The following is a 15,658-nucleotide window of genomic DNA, read 5'->3' on the forward strand; positions in this document are numbered from 1 at the left end:
AATAGGCCTTGGGGGAAAAAATCTCGGGTGTTTGATGACCAAAGGAAGCCACCTTTGTCACGGGATTCCCCCCACCCCCTGTACAGAGCCCTCCCTGGGGGGAGACTTGCTTGACCAGATGCCTTTAGCAAAAGCTTTTCACTGTAGATAGGGAAGTCTTTTCACAGTAAATAGACAAGTCGTGGTCAAAGAGGAAATAGTAGCTAGGTGATAATTGTAGGTATCAGCCATCCCAGAGGACTGGACCATGAGGACACAATCATAAGTAACTAGGGCAAGAATGCAAGTTTCTGTCCAGATGGAAAATGGACAGGTACGGACATTAGGTGGGTAAACAACTATTCCTCTTGATCTCCCAGCTCTGATTAATTTTGAAAGGGCAAGTTTAAATTGATTCCATTTAAGATGAGACTTCATCTCCTCTTACTCCTCTCCATGGTTCCTCATTGTCAGGATTGACCTCGTCCTGAAGGTCTAGGTGCTCATTGCTTGGATAGCTTGTCCCAGTTGGTATTCATGGGATTTGAACTCAAGGCCTGGGCACTGTCCCTAAGCACTTCTGTTCAAGGCTAGTGCTCTACCACTTGAGCCACAGTGCCGCTTTCAGCATTTGGCTGGTTCTCTTGAGCCAAGCTTTCAGTCTGGCTCTTTGCTGGTTAGTTGGGAGATGGAGTTTTAGAGGGATTTTTTTTTTCTGCCTGGGCTGGCTTCGAACTGCAATCCTAGGAGTCTTAGCCATAAAAGCCCTTTATATTTCCAATTAGAGCAACAGGAGAACAATAGGAGTAGAGCTTACCTGTAACTTGTTGAGAATTGACCAACAAGTACTTGCTAGAGTTCTGCTGTAATACTTAAGAGAACAGCAGACTAAATGAGATCCATATGTCATCAAATCATATAATTTAACCTTACTGGCAGGTGGAAGAGAAAACAAATGAATAACAATCAAGAGGGCAAAGGGTCGGGACAGTGTAAAAGTCTCAGCTTTAGCGGATCCGAAGTGGCTGTGTCTTCCATCCTGAATCAGCAGGCTTAGTTTGTCATGTGTGATGGAGGCAGGCAGGAGAGATGGGTTGGATCTGAGCAAGGCTGTAGTGGCATCTCTCAGAGTCCCCTGGGCAGGTTGTCACACCTCCTGTTGGGTTGCCTGCAAATTTCTACACAGACTGGTTAAAGACATTTGAAATCTCCCAGTATTCCCTGGTTGCTTACTCTGAGTACTCTGGCTTTTGTAGGCTGGTACCCTACTGGTTTAAGCAAAGTGACAACTTTAAACAGATTTTAGAAGGCTTGGGCCTTTAACCATCTTTCTAGTCACAAAATCCACACAGACCAAAGGCCAACCAAGTCTGTTCTCTGCAGCAGCCACAACAATTTCTGAGACATGGAGGGGGAAGACACCAATGCTACCCCCAATGCAACCCTGTGGCCACCCCTGTAGCCACAGACCACCACAGTCCACACAGATAGCACACATGTTGACCTGAATCCTATAAAGCCAAATATTCATCCTGCATCAGGAAAATCTAGGTTAGCACTCTGGTCCCTTGACCTTAAAGAGTTTATGAGAGCACAGGAGAGAAGAATGGAGAATCAAAATCTTAGTGTATACCAAAGAATTGTCAGGATCAGATGCACACTTGACTTTTAGCATAGATGGACATGAAGAATAACACACTGGTTTTACATCATTGTACTTATACCACATGCTGCATATTTGGACTTTTTGGAGTTTTCTTAGACACATTTGCTTGCACCCGAACTTGATCAGTTTGGGTTTAAAACCTGGGTTTTTTCTTTTGTCTTGGAGTCTGGTGCACTGTGACTTCACCCACAGACTGCAAAGGAAAGTTTAACAGAAGACTTAAAGTAAGTTAAAATAGTCAAAAGCAAGTACTTTTGAAACCATGATGCCAGATTTTACATGTTTTACCAACAGACAGACTGATAGACAGACAGACATACAGATACTTGTGCACAAGCTTTGAGGCACGCTTAGAATATATATTTTTTTAATTGGCCATGTAAGGGCTGGGAATATGGCCTATTGGCAAGAGTGCTTGCCTCCTACACATGAATCTCTCGGTTCGATTCCCCAGCACCACATATATGGAAAACAGCCAGAGGGGGCGCTGTGGCTCAAGTGGCAGAGTGCTAGCCTTGAGCGGGAAGAAGCCAGGGATGGTGCTCAGGCCCTGAGTCCAAGGCCCAGGACTGGCAAAAAAAAAAAAAAAAAAAAAAATTGGCCATGTAAGTTTTCTGGAATTCCAGTGGCAAAATTATATTATTTTGCCCATATTTTAGAACCACGTGGTCAGTTAGAAAACAAAAAATCTTTTCCTAGGAAACAAAAATTTTCACAGATTATCTGGTGAGGAAATGAAGAAGCCACATTTTGAGAAACCAGTTTAGCATTTGAATTTCAAGGCACATTTGAATTGCAAGGCCACAGTTACAGAATTTAGGGTGGGGGGGGGAGGGCAGGGTTACCAGGAGCTTGAGTCTCCCAAGTCCCTGCCCTGCCTGGAGGAATTTGAGGAATTTTGCATGCCCATTACCTGGGGGATGGGTGGGACTCCACCTCCAAGAGTTTTTGGAACTTTGATGGAACCAAGATGGTGCTTGCTAAAATTAATTCTATTGTCCACGTGGCCAATGCTAGAGAAAACAGGATTTAGCCAACAACAAGCAGAACTTAACCGAATCTCCAAGCTTAACAAACATCAATCAAAGCAGATGTTAACAAATATTGGTACATTTGGAAGCTAGTACCAGCCCATCACAGGCAGGCAGGCGGAGTTTAGAGAGAGAGAGAGAGAACTCCATCCGCCCGAGTGCTCAGAAGTTATGCAAGTCCAAATTTGTAAGATTGTGAGCAGCTTTAGACTGTTCCCCACTTGATGAGTGACCAGCGGAGCTGAACTAGAGAAAATCCAAGCTCCCGGCTAATGGTCACTCACCCTGGTTGGAGTTTCAAATCTGTTGTGGTGGATGATTGTGCCCCTCCCATGGTAAGTGATTAGCGGAGCTGAGGAGTCAATACCAAGCGTCCTAGGTATTACTCTGGTCAGCTGAAATGTGAGAGAATCAGCGATGGAATCGTCACCCCAATCACTGTGTCTCGGACCAAGCGCGGAGTGTGGCCCTGTGGCCCTATGCTATGGTCATTGAGTGGGGCTCGGAACTTGGCGCCAAGATTTTTGGTGTCGCTCAAAAGCCACGGCCCTGTGGCCCTATGGTAAATCAGAAAATCGGATCTGAGCCCTGGTTTAGATGATCACTTACCCTGGGTGTGAGGGCAAATTTCTAGATTGTCATGGTGGATGGAAGTAGAGCGCTTGGTCAGGAGAAGTTACCTCGGTGGTCCTCTGGGTGGGCTTAGGACAGCAGAATAGGTCCCGGAGGCAGCTTAGACCCCCCAGAAATGGGGGAGCAAATCCACCGGGGAACCTATTCCGGGTTTCAGCACCAATGAAAGCATAGGTATCGGCCATCCCAGGGGACCATGTGGACCATCACAGGCAGGAGAAGAAGGTTCATAAGGAGGTTTATTAGTGGGGCCATAGTTCCCACGGGAGAGGGAGCTACATGGCGTCTGCACCTTATCCAGGTGGCAGCTTCTCTGGGGTAAAGGGGAAGTAGTTACTAGTGAGTAGGAGTGGATCATTAGGTATGGAAGGATCTGGGGGCTAGTGGGAGGAGCTGAGGACCTGAGGCTAGGGAGTTCTGCCTTGACTAGGTTTAATCCCTTGTTTTGATAGCAATAATCTTTGTAGTAATTACCCTTTGTAATAGGAAAACTTGTAATAGTAGACATCCCTCGCAGTAGTACATACTCAACTTTTGTATTGAAATGGATATCATGCTGTATTAATTTTTACCCTTGAAGTTATGAGTTGATTTCTAACCCTATATAAACCCTGGCCCTCCTGAAATAAAGTGTGCATTGGTCCACTCGCCTCTGCATCCCCCATGTCCTGACTATGGCTGCAGTTACCCGGGTCCAACAACTGGCGTCGGGAACCAGTAACCTGATAGTTGATCCATAGGAGATTGCGGAACTGCCGAGCTCTCGAGTGGAGGTGAGAGATATTTTAATTCACAGGAGATAAGGGAACTGTGTGGTGAGCTCCTAATATTTAAAAAATTACACAGTTATGGAACAGGCTAAATCAACTCCTTTTTCTAATCTTATCCACCGTGTACTGAAATGGAACGGAGCTATGGTCTCACGTTCACAAATAGATGATGCATGCAGGTGATAGTGGAGTATAATACATGGTTCCCGGAGGAAGGTACTTTAGATTTGGAAGTCTGGGAATGAGTAAAGAATAACGTGGAAAAGGCATATGGGTGTGGTGATAAAGTTCCAGTTACATTTTGGTCTGTTTGGGCATTAATGCATGCAGCACTGAGTATGATGTCTCACGATGCTGTGGTCACATCAGCTGCTGAGCTGGAGGCTGGTGTGGAGAAAGCTATGAAGGCTTATAATTTGCCCAAGGAGGTAAAAACTCAAATTGGGCAGGAGTCAAAAGAGATGGCTACACCTGAGCAATCTCCTGCCAGTTCTGATAGAGAAAAAGTAGTGCCAAAAGCTAAATCTTTGGCCACTACCCATGTCTCTTCAGAAAATGAAGCCGGTCTATATAGCTCAGCAGGGCAGTTGGAACGCTACAGACGCTCCCCCATCTGCCGCGGACTGCAATGAAAATGAGGCTTAAAAAGGAAAGATGGCAGCTGCAGCGCCTGCCTTTACTTCTCTCTTCTTCCGATTCTGACTCTGAGGACTCTGTTCCTCTCCCTCTAGAGCAGCCCCCTGGTCATGAGGGTATTGCTATGGCCCATTTAACTCAGCTACGGAAGGCGGTAACTTTATATGGACCGCAGGCGCCCTATGTTAAAGAGTTAATGTTGGCGATTGTTTCTGCTTCTGGAAATTTGGCTCCTGAGGATTGGAAGATTATTTATAGGGTATTATTAAAACCTCAGGAATATCTACAATGGTTAATGTGGTATAGTGATCTTGCCGCCACCAAAGCAGCCCAAAATGCTCAGTCCCCAAATGCCGCCCTCCGCCCTCCGCAGATTAACACAGGCCATGCTAACAGGCACTGGGGTTTACAAGCGCCCCCAGGACCAAGTAAATACCCCAAGGGAGATTCACGAGCAGCTGCAGGAAATATGCCTAGAGGCATGGGGTCGGATACATCCCGACGGTGAAAAGGAAGGTTCTTGGGCCCGCATTATTCAAGGGGCCCAGGAACCCTACTTAGACTTCATAGCGCGCCTTCAGAAAAACATCGATAGAACAGTACAAGGCGCTGCTGTTCGTGATCAATTAATTAAATTACGCGCATTTGAGAATGCTAATGAAGATTGTCAGCGCGCTATTCTGCCAGTTAAAGAGACGGGATATACTAGCATATGCCAAGGCTTGTCGGAATGTATATTCGGACTCTCAAAAGATGAAGCTATTGGGACAGACTCTGGCTGCTAATCTGAAGTTATCCGGGGAATTAAGATGTTTTGGCTGTGGGAACAAGGGACATACTCAAAGGAATTGTGTTAAAAGAAAACCGGCAAAGACAAAGCCGCCAGGGAAATGCCCTCGCTGCAAATGTGGGGTGCATTGGGCCGGAGAATGTCGGTCTAAAACTGACATTTATGGAAATCAGGAGCGTTGCAAGGCGTTGGGGAAACGGGGCCCGGGGACAGCCTCGTGGCCCGGCTCCAATGAACGAGGCTTCCCTACCATCTTTTCCTTACAACCAGCCACCAGCGCAGTGGACCTTCCCTCAAGCCAGACCTTGGCTCTCCCTGCTAATTCCTGTCCCACCAGTTAGAACTGGCATCTATGGTCCCTTGCCATCGGGGAACTGGGGCCTCCTTATGGGACGTTCCAGTTTAAATGCTAAAGGGGTGTTAGTTATACCAGGAGTTTGTTTGTTTTTGGTTTTTTTTTGCCAGTCCTGGGCCTTGGATTCAGGGCCTGAGCACTGTCCCTGGCTTCTTTTTGCTCAAGGCTAGCACTATGCCACTTGAGCCACAGCGCCACTTCTGGCAGTTTTCTGTATATGTGGTGCTGGGGAATCGAACCCAGGGCTTCATGTATTAGAGGCAACCACTCTTGCCACTAGGCCATATCCCCAGCCCAGTTATACCAGGAGTAATTGACTCTGACTAGACGGGAGAAATTCAAGTCCTTATGACCTCCCCTGTACCTTATGATATTAATGCTGGGGATCATATTGCATAATTAATTTTACTTCCTTACATATCTATATCATCTTCTGCAAACCCCTGTCAAGGTTTTGGCAGTACGAACCCCCAATATATTTTCTGGACTTTAAATGTAGCACAAAAACAACCTTGTTGTAAGTTTTATATAGGAAACAAGACAATTTGAAGGATTGTTGGATACTGGCTCTGACGTTACTATAATCAGACAGACTGAACGGCCTCAAGGCTGGGTGACTCAAACAATCCAATGTGAAATAAAAGGTGTCAGTAGTACACCAGTCTCAGTTATTAAACAAAGTGTTGCATATCAGGATATTACTGATGGTCAAGGCTAGCATGTCATTGTTAAGCCATGTTTTGGAAGTACCTATTAACATCATTGGAAGAGACGTCTTGGAACAGTGGGGAGCTCAGTTAGTTTTCCCTTGATGTTCAGATGGATGTCTCTCCCATTACCGAGGGGTATAAGACTTCTATGAAAAGTCTTTATGAAATAGCCCGAGACATTATTGAGGGAGCAATATTTGTTCTTAATTTTTTTGAAAATTTGCCTCTAGGAGATATAATGGCCAGAGCACAGCACCACCTCTTAGCCCCGCTTTTGTTAACAAGCCACAGGCTGTCTGGACTTTTTTGGGTGTGAGGCTAGATTATGTTCCAGGGGAGATAACCACCCAGGGGCGAGGGTGTGCTTATGTTTCTACAGAAGACAGCCCATCTTTCTAGCACCTGCTCCAGTGGATCCAGCAACAAACACCCCCCTGTGCATCAAGACTGGGGTGAGACATCTTCATCCAAGTGATAAGGCCATTCTAATGGACAGGTGTGCACTGATAACCTGTAGGGGCTACATCAGGTAATGTATTGGGGCTATATTTCTTTTTTTTTTTTTTTTGGCCAGTCCTGGGGCTTGGACTCAGGGCCTGAGCACTGTCCCTGGCTTCCTTTTGCTCAAGGCTAGCACTCTGCCACTTGAGCCACAGCGCCACTTCTGGCCGTTTTCTGTATATGTGGTGCTGGGGAATCGAACCCAGGGCCTCATGTATACGAGGCAAGCTCTCTTGCCACTAGGCCATATCCCCAGCCCTGGGGCTATATTTCTAACCCTCCTTTATTATGTCCATATTTATGGGCAGAAGCCCCTGTCTCTTTTTCTACATCTATTCCTGATTTACTTTCTCCCCCTTACAGGTCTGGCATTTCAGTCTTTCCTATGGAAGAAGGACGATCTTTTAACTTCTCTTACTCTCAGTTCTCTAAAGCTATCTGTCTAGGCCGTTCCCCATGTTATCCTTTTAGATGTTAATATTGGATTCAACATGGAGGTTCATATAATTCCAGTAGAACTCAACCGGTTAGACTGTCTTCTTGGTCTGTGGGATCTCACACCTATAAGATAGACAATTATCCTAGTCCTGCTGGCCTGCCTAAATGTGACATTTTTACTTATCTGAACTTGAATTTTACTGAAAGGCATTGGGAAACTTGTAAAGGAATTTTTCCAACTATATGGAATACATCCCAACATATTTGGTATGACTGGGGACCTTTTGGTGTGTGGTTGTAGAGCCAAAAGGACCAGAACTTACCGTAAGTTCTACTCCCACCCCTCGCTTCCTGGTAAAGATCATATACAACCATGAGTTATGAGTGGAATTTTCAGTAGCGGGATTTCCAGTATCCAATTGTGAGTGCAATTTCTAATCAAAACCCTGCAGCTGTTCACACATCCTCCCTTGCTACACCCCATGGCTTAACCAATCAATTTTAAGTGCATCAGTCCCTTGAACTGACCAATGACCCTTTCCAGATTCCTTCCCGCCACCAAATGCACCAAACATGCTTAAGAATTTTTTTTTTAATTTTCCTGCGGTGTGTGTTGATTTGTTAAAAGATGTTTTTACCCTCGAGCCAATCAGAATTGTGCCCAAACCCTAATCTTGCTTCAACACCTGGTTGCTGTAACTTTGTGGTTTTTGCCTTTATAAACCCTGTGAAATTTCAGCTCGGGGTCCTCCTCCCTATCTCCGCTGCATCGGTGAATGGGACAAGACCCAAACTGCAGCTTGCCTGAATAAAAGCCTTGCTTTTGCACTTTGGAACATCTGGCTCTCGGTGATCTTTCTGGTGGGGGTCCTGAGACTTGGGCACAACAGTTGGTAGTAAGCCTGAAGAAGTTACAGAAGATGGATGATCTTCACCCATCAGCCCCCCTTTAGGGCCAAGGGACCAGAGTTGTTTTTGGGAAGATGAGGCAGGATAAACTAGAGGCATGGAAAACAGAGGTAACAGTGTACAGAGACTGCACTTGTGAGAAATGGTTACAGGCCAAGCCTTCTATGTTGGCTTAAAAAAAAATCCTAGCCTTATTGGAAATATCTGATTTAAACTTTTTTTTTGGCCAGTCCTGGGGCTTGGACTCAGGGCCTGAGTACGGTCCCTGGCTTCTTTCTGCTCAAGGCTAGCACTCTGCCACTTGAGCCACAGCACCACTTTTGGCCGTTTTCTATATATGTGGTGCTGGGGAATCGAACCCAGGGCTTCATGTATACGAGTCAAGCACTCTTGCCAGTAGGCCATATTCCCAGCACCTGGATGGTCATCTTTCTTAAGGCTGAAATCTATGTGCTCATCCTGTTACTATTTTAAGATGAACTTGGCATGGTGGTATATGTACCTATAATCATGGCATGGAGGGGTGGGGGTAGGAGGGCCACAAACTAGACAACCAAAGTTTGAAGCCTGAGCTACGTTACAAATTCCGGGACATCCTGAATAACATAACTAGACTGTCTCTCACATGTACAAGACTTAGGATGGCTCTCAGCTGGCGTATTAGAACATCACACAACAGGATCACACAGATTCTGATATAATACCCTTTTCTTTAAAAAAAAAATTACACATGGAAAGCAAAACCAGTTGTTTTTCTCTCTTAAGGATAATGGAGGGTGAAGAAAAATATGTACTGGTATCGATCAGTCATGTGATTGTACTAATGTAGCATGTATGAGGAAAATTTTAATGTTCAAAGGAACGAGGCACTGCAGGGTTGGAATGAGATTTTTCCTTTGGTTCCCAGGGAACCCATCCCTGAGTTCTCCAAGGTTGAAGGAGTTCCAAAGCTTTTTTTTTGGCTTGAAGATTCTTTGTTAACACACCAAGAATCAAGACTTATAATTCTAGTGCCAGCTGTGTACACCAAAGTGGTTAGGTAACAATTCACGTTAGATGCATAAAATTAAACCTAAATCTCTAGGCTTAAAGGCAAGATCCATGTTAAAAAGCCTCTTCCTGATAAAACCAGTTGCTGGGCTTCAGTGCAGGCTATCCCTATACCAGCCTGGAAAATGATTGCGTCTTCTCTCCTCCCCTTAAAGGGGTGTTGACTACAGACTAAAGAGGGAGTTCGGCCTCAGTGGGAGATGCCCAGAGACTGCAGCAGGTGGAAGGTGGCTCCCAAGGCCCAGCCCGTCTCTATGTTGTTCACTTTTTTTGTGAGCTGTAAGAAAGAGAGAGAGACAGAGAGAAAATTCACATCTTCCTCCAATTTTTAACTTTAGCAAGCATAGCACTTAGTAAAATAAGATCTGCAACATGCATGCACATAGCCAAACCAAGGCAAGTTTGAGAACAGCTAACCTGCTTGCTACTGCTTCCCTCCAATAATTGCCTCTAGCCATGGCTGATAACCTCTGTACCCAGATTCTGGTCCCTGAGTACTTCTGGCTCAGCAAGTGGTTCCACTCAAGCCTTCTAGTGAGACATTTTAGTCAGACAGATTCTGCACTCCTTCCTAAATCCTGAAAAGCACAGGATTCCCTGCAGTATTGTCTGAATCACCTATTTCTGCTATGGCAACTTACAATGAAATGTTAGTGGATGTGGTAGGTAGTAAGGGTATTGTCAGAAGTTGGGAACATATTTAGTAGTAGGAAGAACACACTAAGCTTCTCGATTCATACCAAGTAAGCAATTGCCTTTTCAGCACTAAAAAAAACCAACCAGGGTATTTAAGACATTCTGGGTCAGGTTGTTCTCAGAGAGCATGGACAAAACTTTTAAGTTCATTTCCTCAGTCACAGGAAAAAAAAGACTCAGTGTTAATCTGGAAATATTTCAAAGGAGGAGAAGTCAAATGGAAAGGGGCTCTAGGCCCATAACCACAACTCCAAAGACAATGGCTCTATATACATCAGTGTATGTTCCTGACATGCCTGGCTCTGACTAGAATCTTTGTTGAAGATGCCACCACCACCACCACCACCAGAACAAAAGTTTGAAAACTAGTGGTTGTTCTGATGATTTGATATAGTCACTGTCCCCCCAAACTGGGCAGAATGGTGTTTAAATCATTATCTTAACATTTACTCTGAGACACATGAGTTAAATGGAGCTCCCTGCAACCAAAGGCGCTGTCTGCAGCATTGGACTGGTAACCTAGGGACACAGATGCCAACATTAAACAATCTCTGGGACAGAAAAATGATCCTGCTTGATTTAAATTCTGCCCCCTGACAAGCAGAATGGAAGCAGATGAATGGAAAAGGGTAGGCTGAGCAAATACAACCATAATATTCAATGTACATATATGTGAAAATGGAACCAAGGCAACATGAGGGGATGAATAGGGTTGGAACAAATAAAGGAGAATGATGAAAGGGAAGACATCGATCAAGATGCATCGTACTCTTAAACTGACAAGCTGAATTGAAACACCCAGATGCAACTAAAGATCATAAAAAATTAAAACAAGTTCTGGCCATCGCACTGAAACTATAGCAATTAAAAGTGATAGGGCTGGGAATATGGCCTAGTGGCAAGAGTGCTTGACTTGTATACATGAAGCCCTGGGTTTGATTCCCCAGCACCACATATATAGAAAATGGCCAGAAGTGGCGCTGTAGCTCAAGTGGCAGAGTGCTAGCCTTGAGCAAAAAAAGAAGCCAGGGACAGTGCTCAGGCCCTGAGTCCAAGGCCCAGGACTGGCCAAAAAAAAAAAAAAAAAGAAAGAAAAAAGAAAAAAAAAGAATGATAGCACCTGAAATAGCTGGGAAATTATCCTTAACTAACAACTAACTTGTTGATGCTTAAGTAGAGGTTGTTAGTTTACTATGTACTGAACAGCTTGGGATAACCTCTCTCATCTTCAAAACCATCCCCCATTGCTGTGAGACATGTTTTCTAATAGTAATACCAGTATCATACCGTCTTCATACATGCTAACCATCAGCTTTACATGCATTGTCTCAATTTTCATAACGACTATGAAATAGGTACTATAAGGATCCCTGAATTCCACATGAGTGACATTAAAGTTAAGGAAAGCCAGGCACCCGTAGCTCACACCTATAATCCTCACTACTCAGGAGGCTGAGATCTGAGGATCATAGTTCAAAGCCAGCCCAGGCAGGGAATTCCATAAGATTCTTTTCCCCAATTAACCACCAGAAAACTGGAAGTGGTGCTGTGACTCAAAGTGGTAGAGCGTTAGCCTCAAGTGAAAAAGTTCAGGGACAACGCACCCAGGTCCTGAGTTCAAGCCCCACAACTGACAAAATTAAAAATAAATAAAGTAAAGTTGAGGGAAACAAATCACCTTAAGGACACAATAACTTTAGGGAGTCACAATGTGAATGCAGACTAGCCAGACAACAGAGTTCATGCACTCCATTAACTCTCTTTGCAAATAACTCTTTTGTGTTAAGCACCTGAAATGCTTACAATCTTGACAAATATAACAACACATTAAATCCACACATCTTAGTAGTAATGACTTTATGGAATCTGTATTACAAATTCAGGAAATGGATACTATAAATGTATCTAAAACTAGGGAAATGGGAAATGGCTCAAGAGAAGATAGGGAGAAAGGACTAGGAAGATAAACTACAGTTTATTCACTTGACCAAAATTCTCTTCTCTAATAGACTTTTGTTTTCTTTTGCTGGTCCTGGGCCTTGAACTCTGGGCCTGGGCACTGTCCCTAAGCTCCTTTTGCATAAGGCTAGCACTCTTATCACTTGAGCTATAGCAACACTTCCACCTTTTTCTGTGATTAATTGGAGATAAGAGTCTCACAGGGGCCTTCTTGCCTGGGCTGGCTTTGAACGTTGATCCTCAGATTTCAGCCTCCTGAGTAGCTAGGAGTAGAGGTGTGAGCTATTGTCCGAGCAAGAACATCTTAATCGGGGCTGGGGATATAGCCTAGTGGCAAGAGTGCCTGCCTCGGATACACGAGGCCCTAGGTTCGATTCCCCAGCACCACATATGCAGAAAACGGCCAGAAGCGGCGCTGTGGCTCAAGTGGCAGAGTGCTAGCCTTGAGCGGGAAGAAGCCAGGGACAGTGCTCAGGCCCTGAGTCCAAGGCCCAGGACTGGCCAAAAAAAAAAAAAAAAAAAAGAACATCTTAATCATTTTTATAACTATAACATGTAATTATCCAAATGTGATACATAGAGTAAAAAGTCATTTGTTCAAATTATACTGTGTGTATGTACAGAGATATCACAATGAATCTTCTCATCACAAATCTATGTTAACTCAAAAAATTAATTTAAAAAGAGAAAGTAAGAAAATAAAAGGGATGGATGAAACTCATAAGCTATGTCCTAGAATAAATAACTTACTACAGAGCCAACATGTGCTGGTATCAATGAAGAAATAGAGGCAAAGGGAATCTAAGATTCAAGAGGTACTAAACATCCAAGGTCCATATGAAACACATAGGAAATACTACATAAACTTGAGGCATTCAATGCTCATGAGGTCTTAGGTATGCCACACTCTTCTGGTACTCCATGTCTTCTGCCTTTGCTTGGCAGATAGATTATTAAATGGGTTTCTTTTACCTATCTACTTGGCTAATGGTAAGCTAATGCTGCTGACCAAATGTATATGCCACTGAAGAGAGCAAGATGTGATAGTTCTAGGCACTTTCTGTCTTCCGCTCCCTTGATCGAACTCCAACTAAAATTTTTACAACCACCCAATAGTGGTGGGCAGAGAGAGCTAGAACACACAAACCAAACACAGTAATCCTAGATTCAGAAAGCATGGCACTTCCTACCTGCTTGCACCCTCTGCTCATCATTTCTTCCATCTCTTTCCCCTTTCTTCCTCTTTCTTGTTCATTCCTAAACAGATTTAATAAACCGTGTGTGTGACTTGGGCATCTTTATTGGAATCCAAGTCCTTCTGTTCCGTGTTCCCTGGAATAGCTGGTACTAGTCTCAGAAGCTACCGCAGAATCAAGGGAATTTCCTACATTCATGGCGCCTTGGCTACCCTGAACAAAAGCAGCTCCAGCTATAGCTACTCTGATGACCAAACAACTGTGTGCATGCATGGACATAGGTATATGCGTGTGAGTGTCCCAGGACCTTGCAGAAGCTAGGCAGTGCTCTACCACTGAATTACATGCCCAGATCCAAAACAGGATCTTGGCTCTTAAACGCTTAGGGAAAAAAGAATTCTTACAGGACGCTGGTGTCCTGTCTCTTACCTGTAAAAGGGTGCTGTCCGCAAAGCCAAAGCCATCTTTCAACAAGGCTGTGATGTAGCTGAGATCCATACACAGGAACGGACTGCCTGAAGTGAAGCTCTCCAGGTTGTCACAAACTAAAAAGTAAGAGCAAACAGTGGAGTTCAGGCTTTTAGCTAAGTGACAAGGCAGGAGTTCCTCTAAGCATAGCTATGAGTAGAAGAAGCAAAGAAGTCTCCATTTGTTTGGCTCTGGGTCTCATGGAGACTGGGCTGTCCAGTGATTACCTCTGCAAGACCACAGCTTCTTAAGAGCTTGTGTATTTCTGGTGTGGGATTTTATCTACATCATGTAATATTTTTATGTACATGGGTCCTAGTTTATTTGCTAATTAATTTTTTTTGTTGGTGGTGGTCATGGGGCTTGAACTCTGAGCCCTGAGCTCTTCAGCTCAAGGCTAGCACTTTACCACTTGAGCCACAGTGCCACTTCTGGTTTTCTGGTGGTTAGTTGGAGCTAAGAGTCTCACAGACTTTCCTGCCTGGTCTGGCATTGAACCTGGATCCTCAGATCTCAGCCTTCTGAGTAGCTAGTATTACAGGTGTGAACCACCAGTGCATGGCTATTTGCTAAGTTTTAGGGGGCCCTGGGGATCAAACCTAAGGTCTTGCATATGATAAATATGAGCTCTACCCTTGAGCTATACCCCTAACCCTCTATTTGTCAAATTTCTATGGCCCCTTGTAGTAGCTTAGTACCAAGTCCCTTTCCTATTATTAATGCTAAGACCCAGAAGACAAGAAAGTATCATTTAGCCCACTCTTGGGGCTGCTGGATAAGAGCATTTGTATTTTATTTTATTTCACTTCATTTTTTGCCAGTCCTGGGCCTTGGACTCAGGGCCTGAGCACTGTCCCTGGCTTCTTTTTGCTCAAGGCTAGCACTCTGCCACTTGAGCCACAGCGCCACTTCTGGCTGTTTTCTATATATGTGGTGCTGGGGAATCGAACCCAGGGCTTCATGCATACTAGGCAAACACTGTTGCCACTAGGCCATATTCCCAGCCCAATCATTTGTATTTTAGACTGATGAATCAAGGCAATCCCTGCATCTGTTTCTCAAATATTTTGGTGCTCACTGTTTCACTAACATGGATATCACTAATAAATGAAAAAGGAAGAAATATAGAAAGAAGAAAAAGTTTGCACCAACTCCCTAAAGGCTCCTGTAGCCCCACTTACTTGGCAGAACTTATGTGACCTAATGCCTTTAACTCTGGCATAGGTGAGAAGGTCCAGAAGGACACCGGCAACAGGCTTTCTGAGCTGAGGGGTACTTCTTTTTTTTTTTTTTTTTGCCAGTCCTGGGCCTTGGACTCAGGGCCTGAGTACTGTCCCTGGCTTCTTTTTGCTCAAGGCTAGCACTCTGCCACTTGAGTCACAGCGCCACTTCTGGCCATTTCTGTATATGTGGTGCTGGGGAATCGAACCCAGGGCTTCAAGTATACGAGGCAAGCACTCTTGCCACTAGGCCATATTCCCAGCCCCTGAGGGGTACTCCTGTCTATGACATCTGGGTGGGCAGGCATTCCCCGTGGCTCACCTTCAAGCACCTCCTGACACTTACCTTCTCTGGCTTTTCTTTCAAAATCTTCAACTTTTAAAACACCTCCTTTTTCATAATCTGCAATTAGACAAAACAGTAACTAGTGTCTAAAAGCCTTATAGGAAACAAGAAATGTTTGCAAGTGTGATTTAAAAATATTAGCATATGTAAGTTGTACAAGGTGTGCAGGGTTTTCATGGTGGTATTTCCATACATGCATACAATGTATCTCAACTATCCCGCATATCTCCTCCATCCCTCCGTCCTGCCCTCCTCCCTTCTAAAATAATTTCAACAAGTTTCCTAGTTCTTTTTTTTTTTTTTTT

At 44.3% G+C, this 15,658-nt stretch overlaps 1 protein-coding gene across 2 annotated transcripts in view; it reads right to left on the reverse strand.

The window, feature by feature from the left end:
* Positions 1-9,137: 9,137 nt before the first annotated feature.
* Positions 9,138-15,658, reverse strand: part of Entpd5 (ectonucleoside triphosphate diphosphohydrolase 5 (inactive)) — a 46,175-nt gene continuing 39,654 nt past the window's right edge. Inside the window, exons 11-13 of one of the 2 annotated variants that reach the window (XM_048362818.1) lie at positions 15,354-15,410; positions 13,749-13,864; positions 9,138-9,745 (exon numbers count right to left, since the gene is read on the reverse strand). In XM_048362818.1, coding sequence (XP_048218775.1) covers positions 9,659-9,745; positions 13,749-13,864; positions 15,354-15,410 — 260 coding nt within the window. In that variant the 3' untranslated portion in view covers positions 9,138-9,658. Of the gene's footprint in view, positions 9,746-13,748; positions 13,865-14,943; positions 15,066-15,284; positions 15,411-15,658 lie in introns of those variants that run through there. The other variant, XM_048362819.1, reaches the window with a different exon arrangement.

Source organism: Perognathus longimembris, chromosome 14 (genome assembly GCF_023159225.1).
Source record: "Perognathus longimembris pacificus isolate PPM17 chromosome 14, ASM2315922v1, whole genome shotgun sequence".
Taxonomy (NCBI): domain Eukaryota; kingdom Metazoa; phylum Chordata; class Mammalia; order Rodentia; family Heteromyidae; genus Perognathus; species Perognathus longimembris.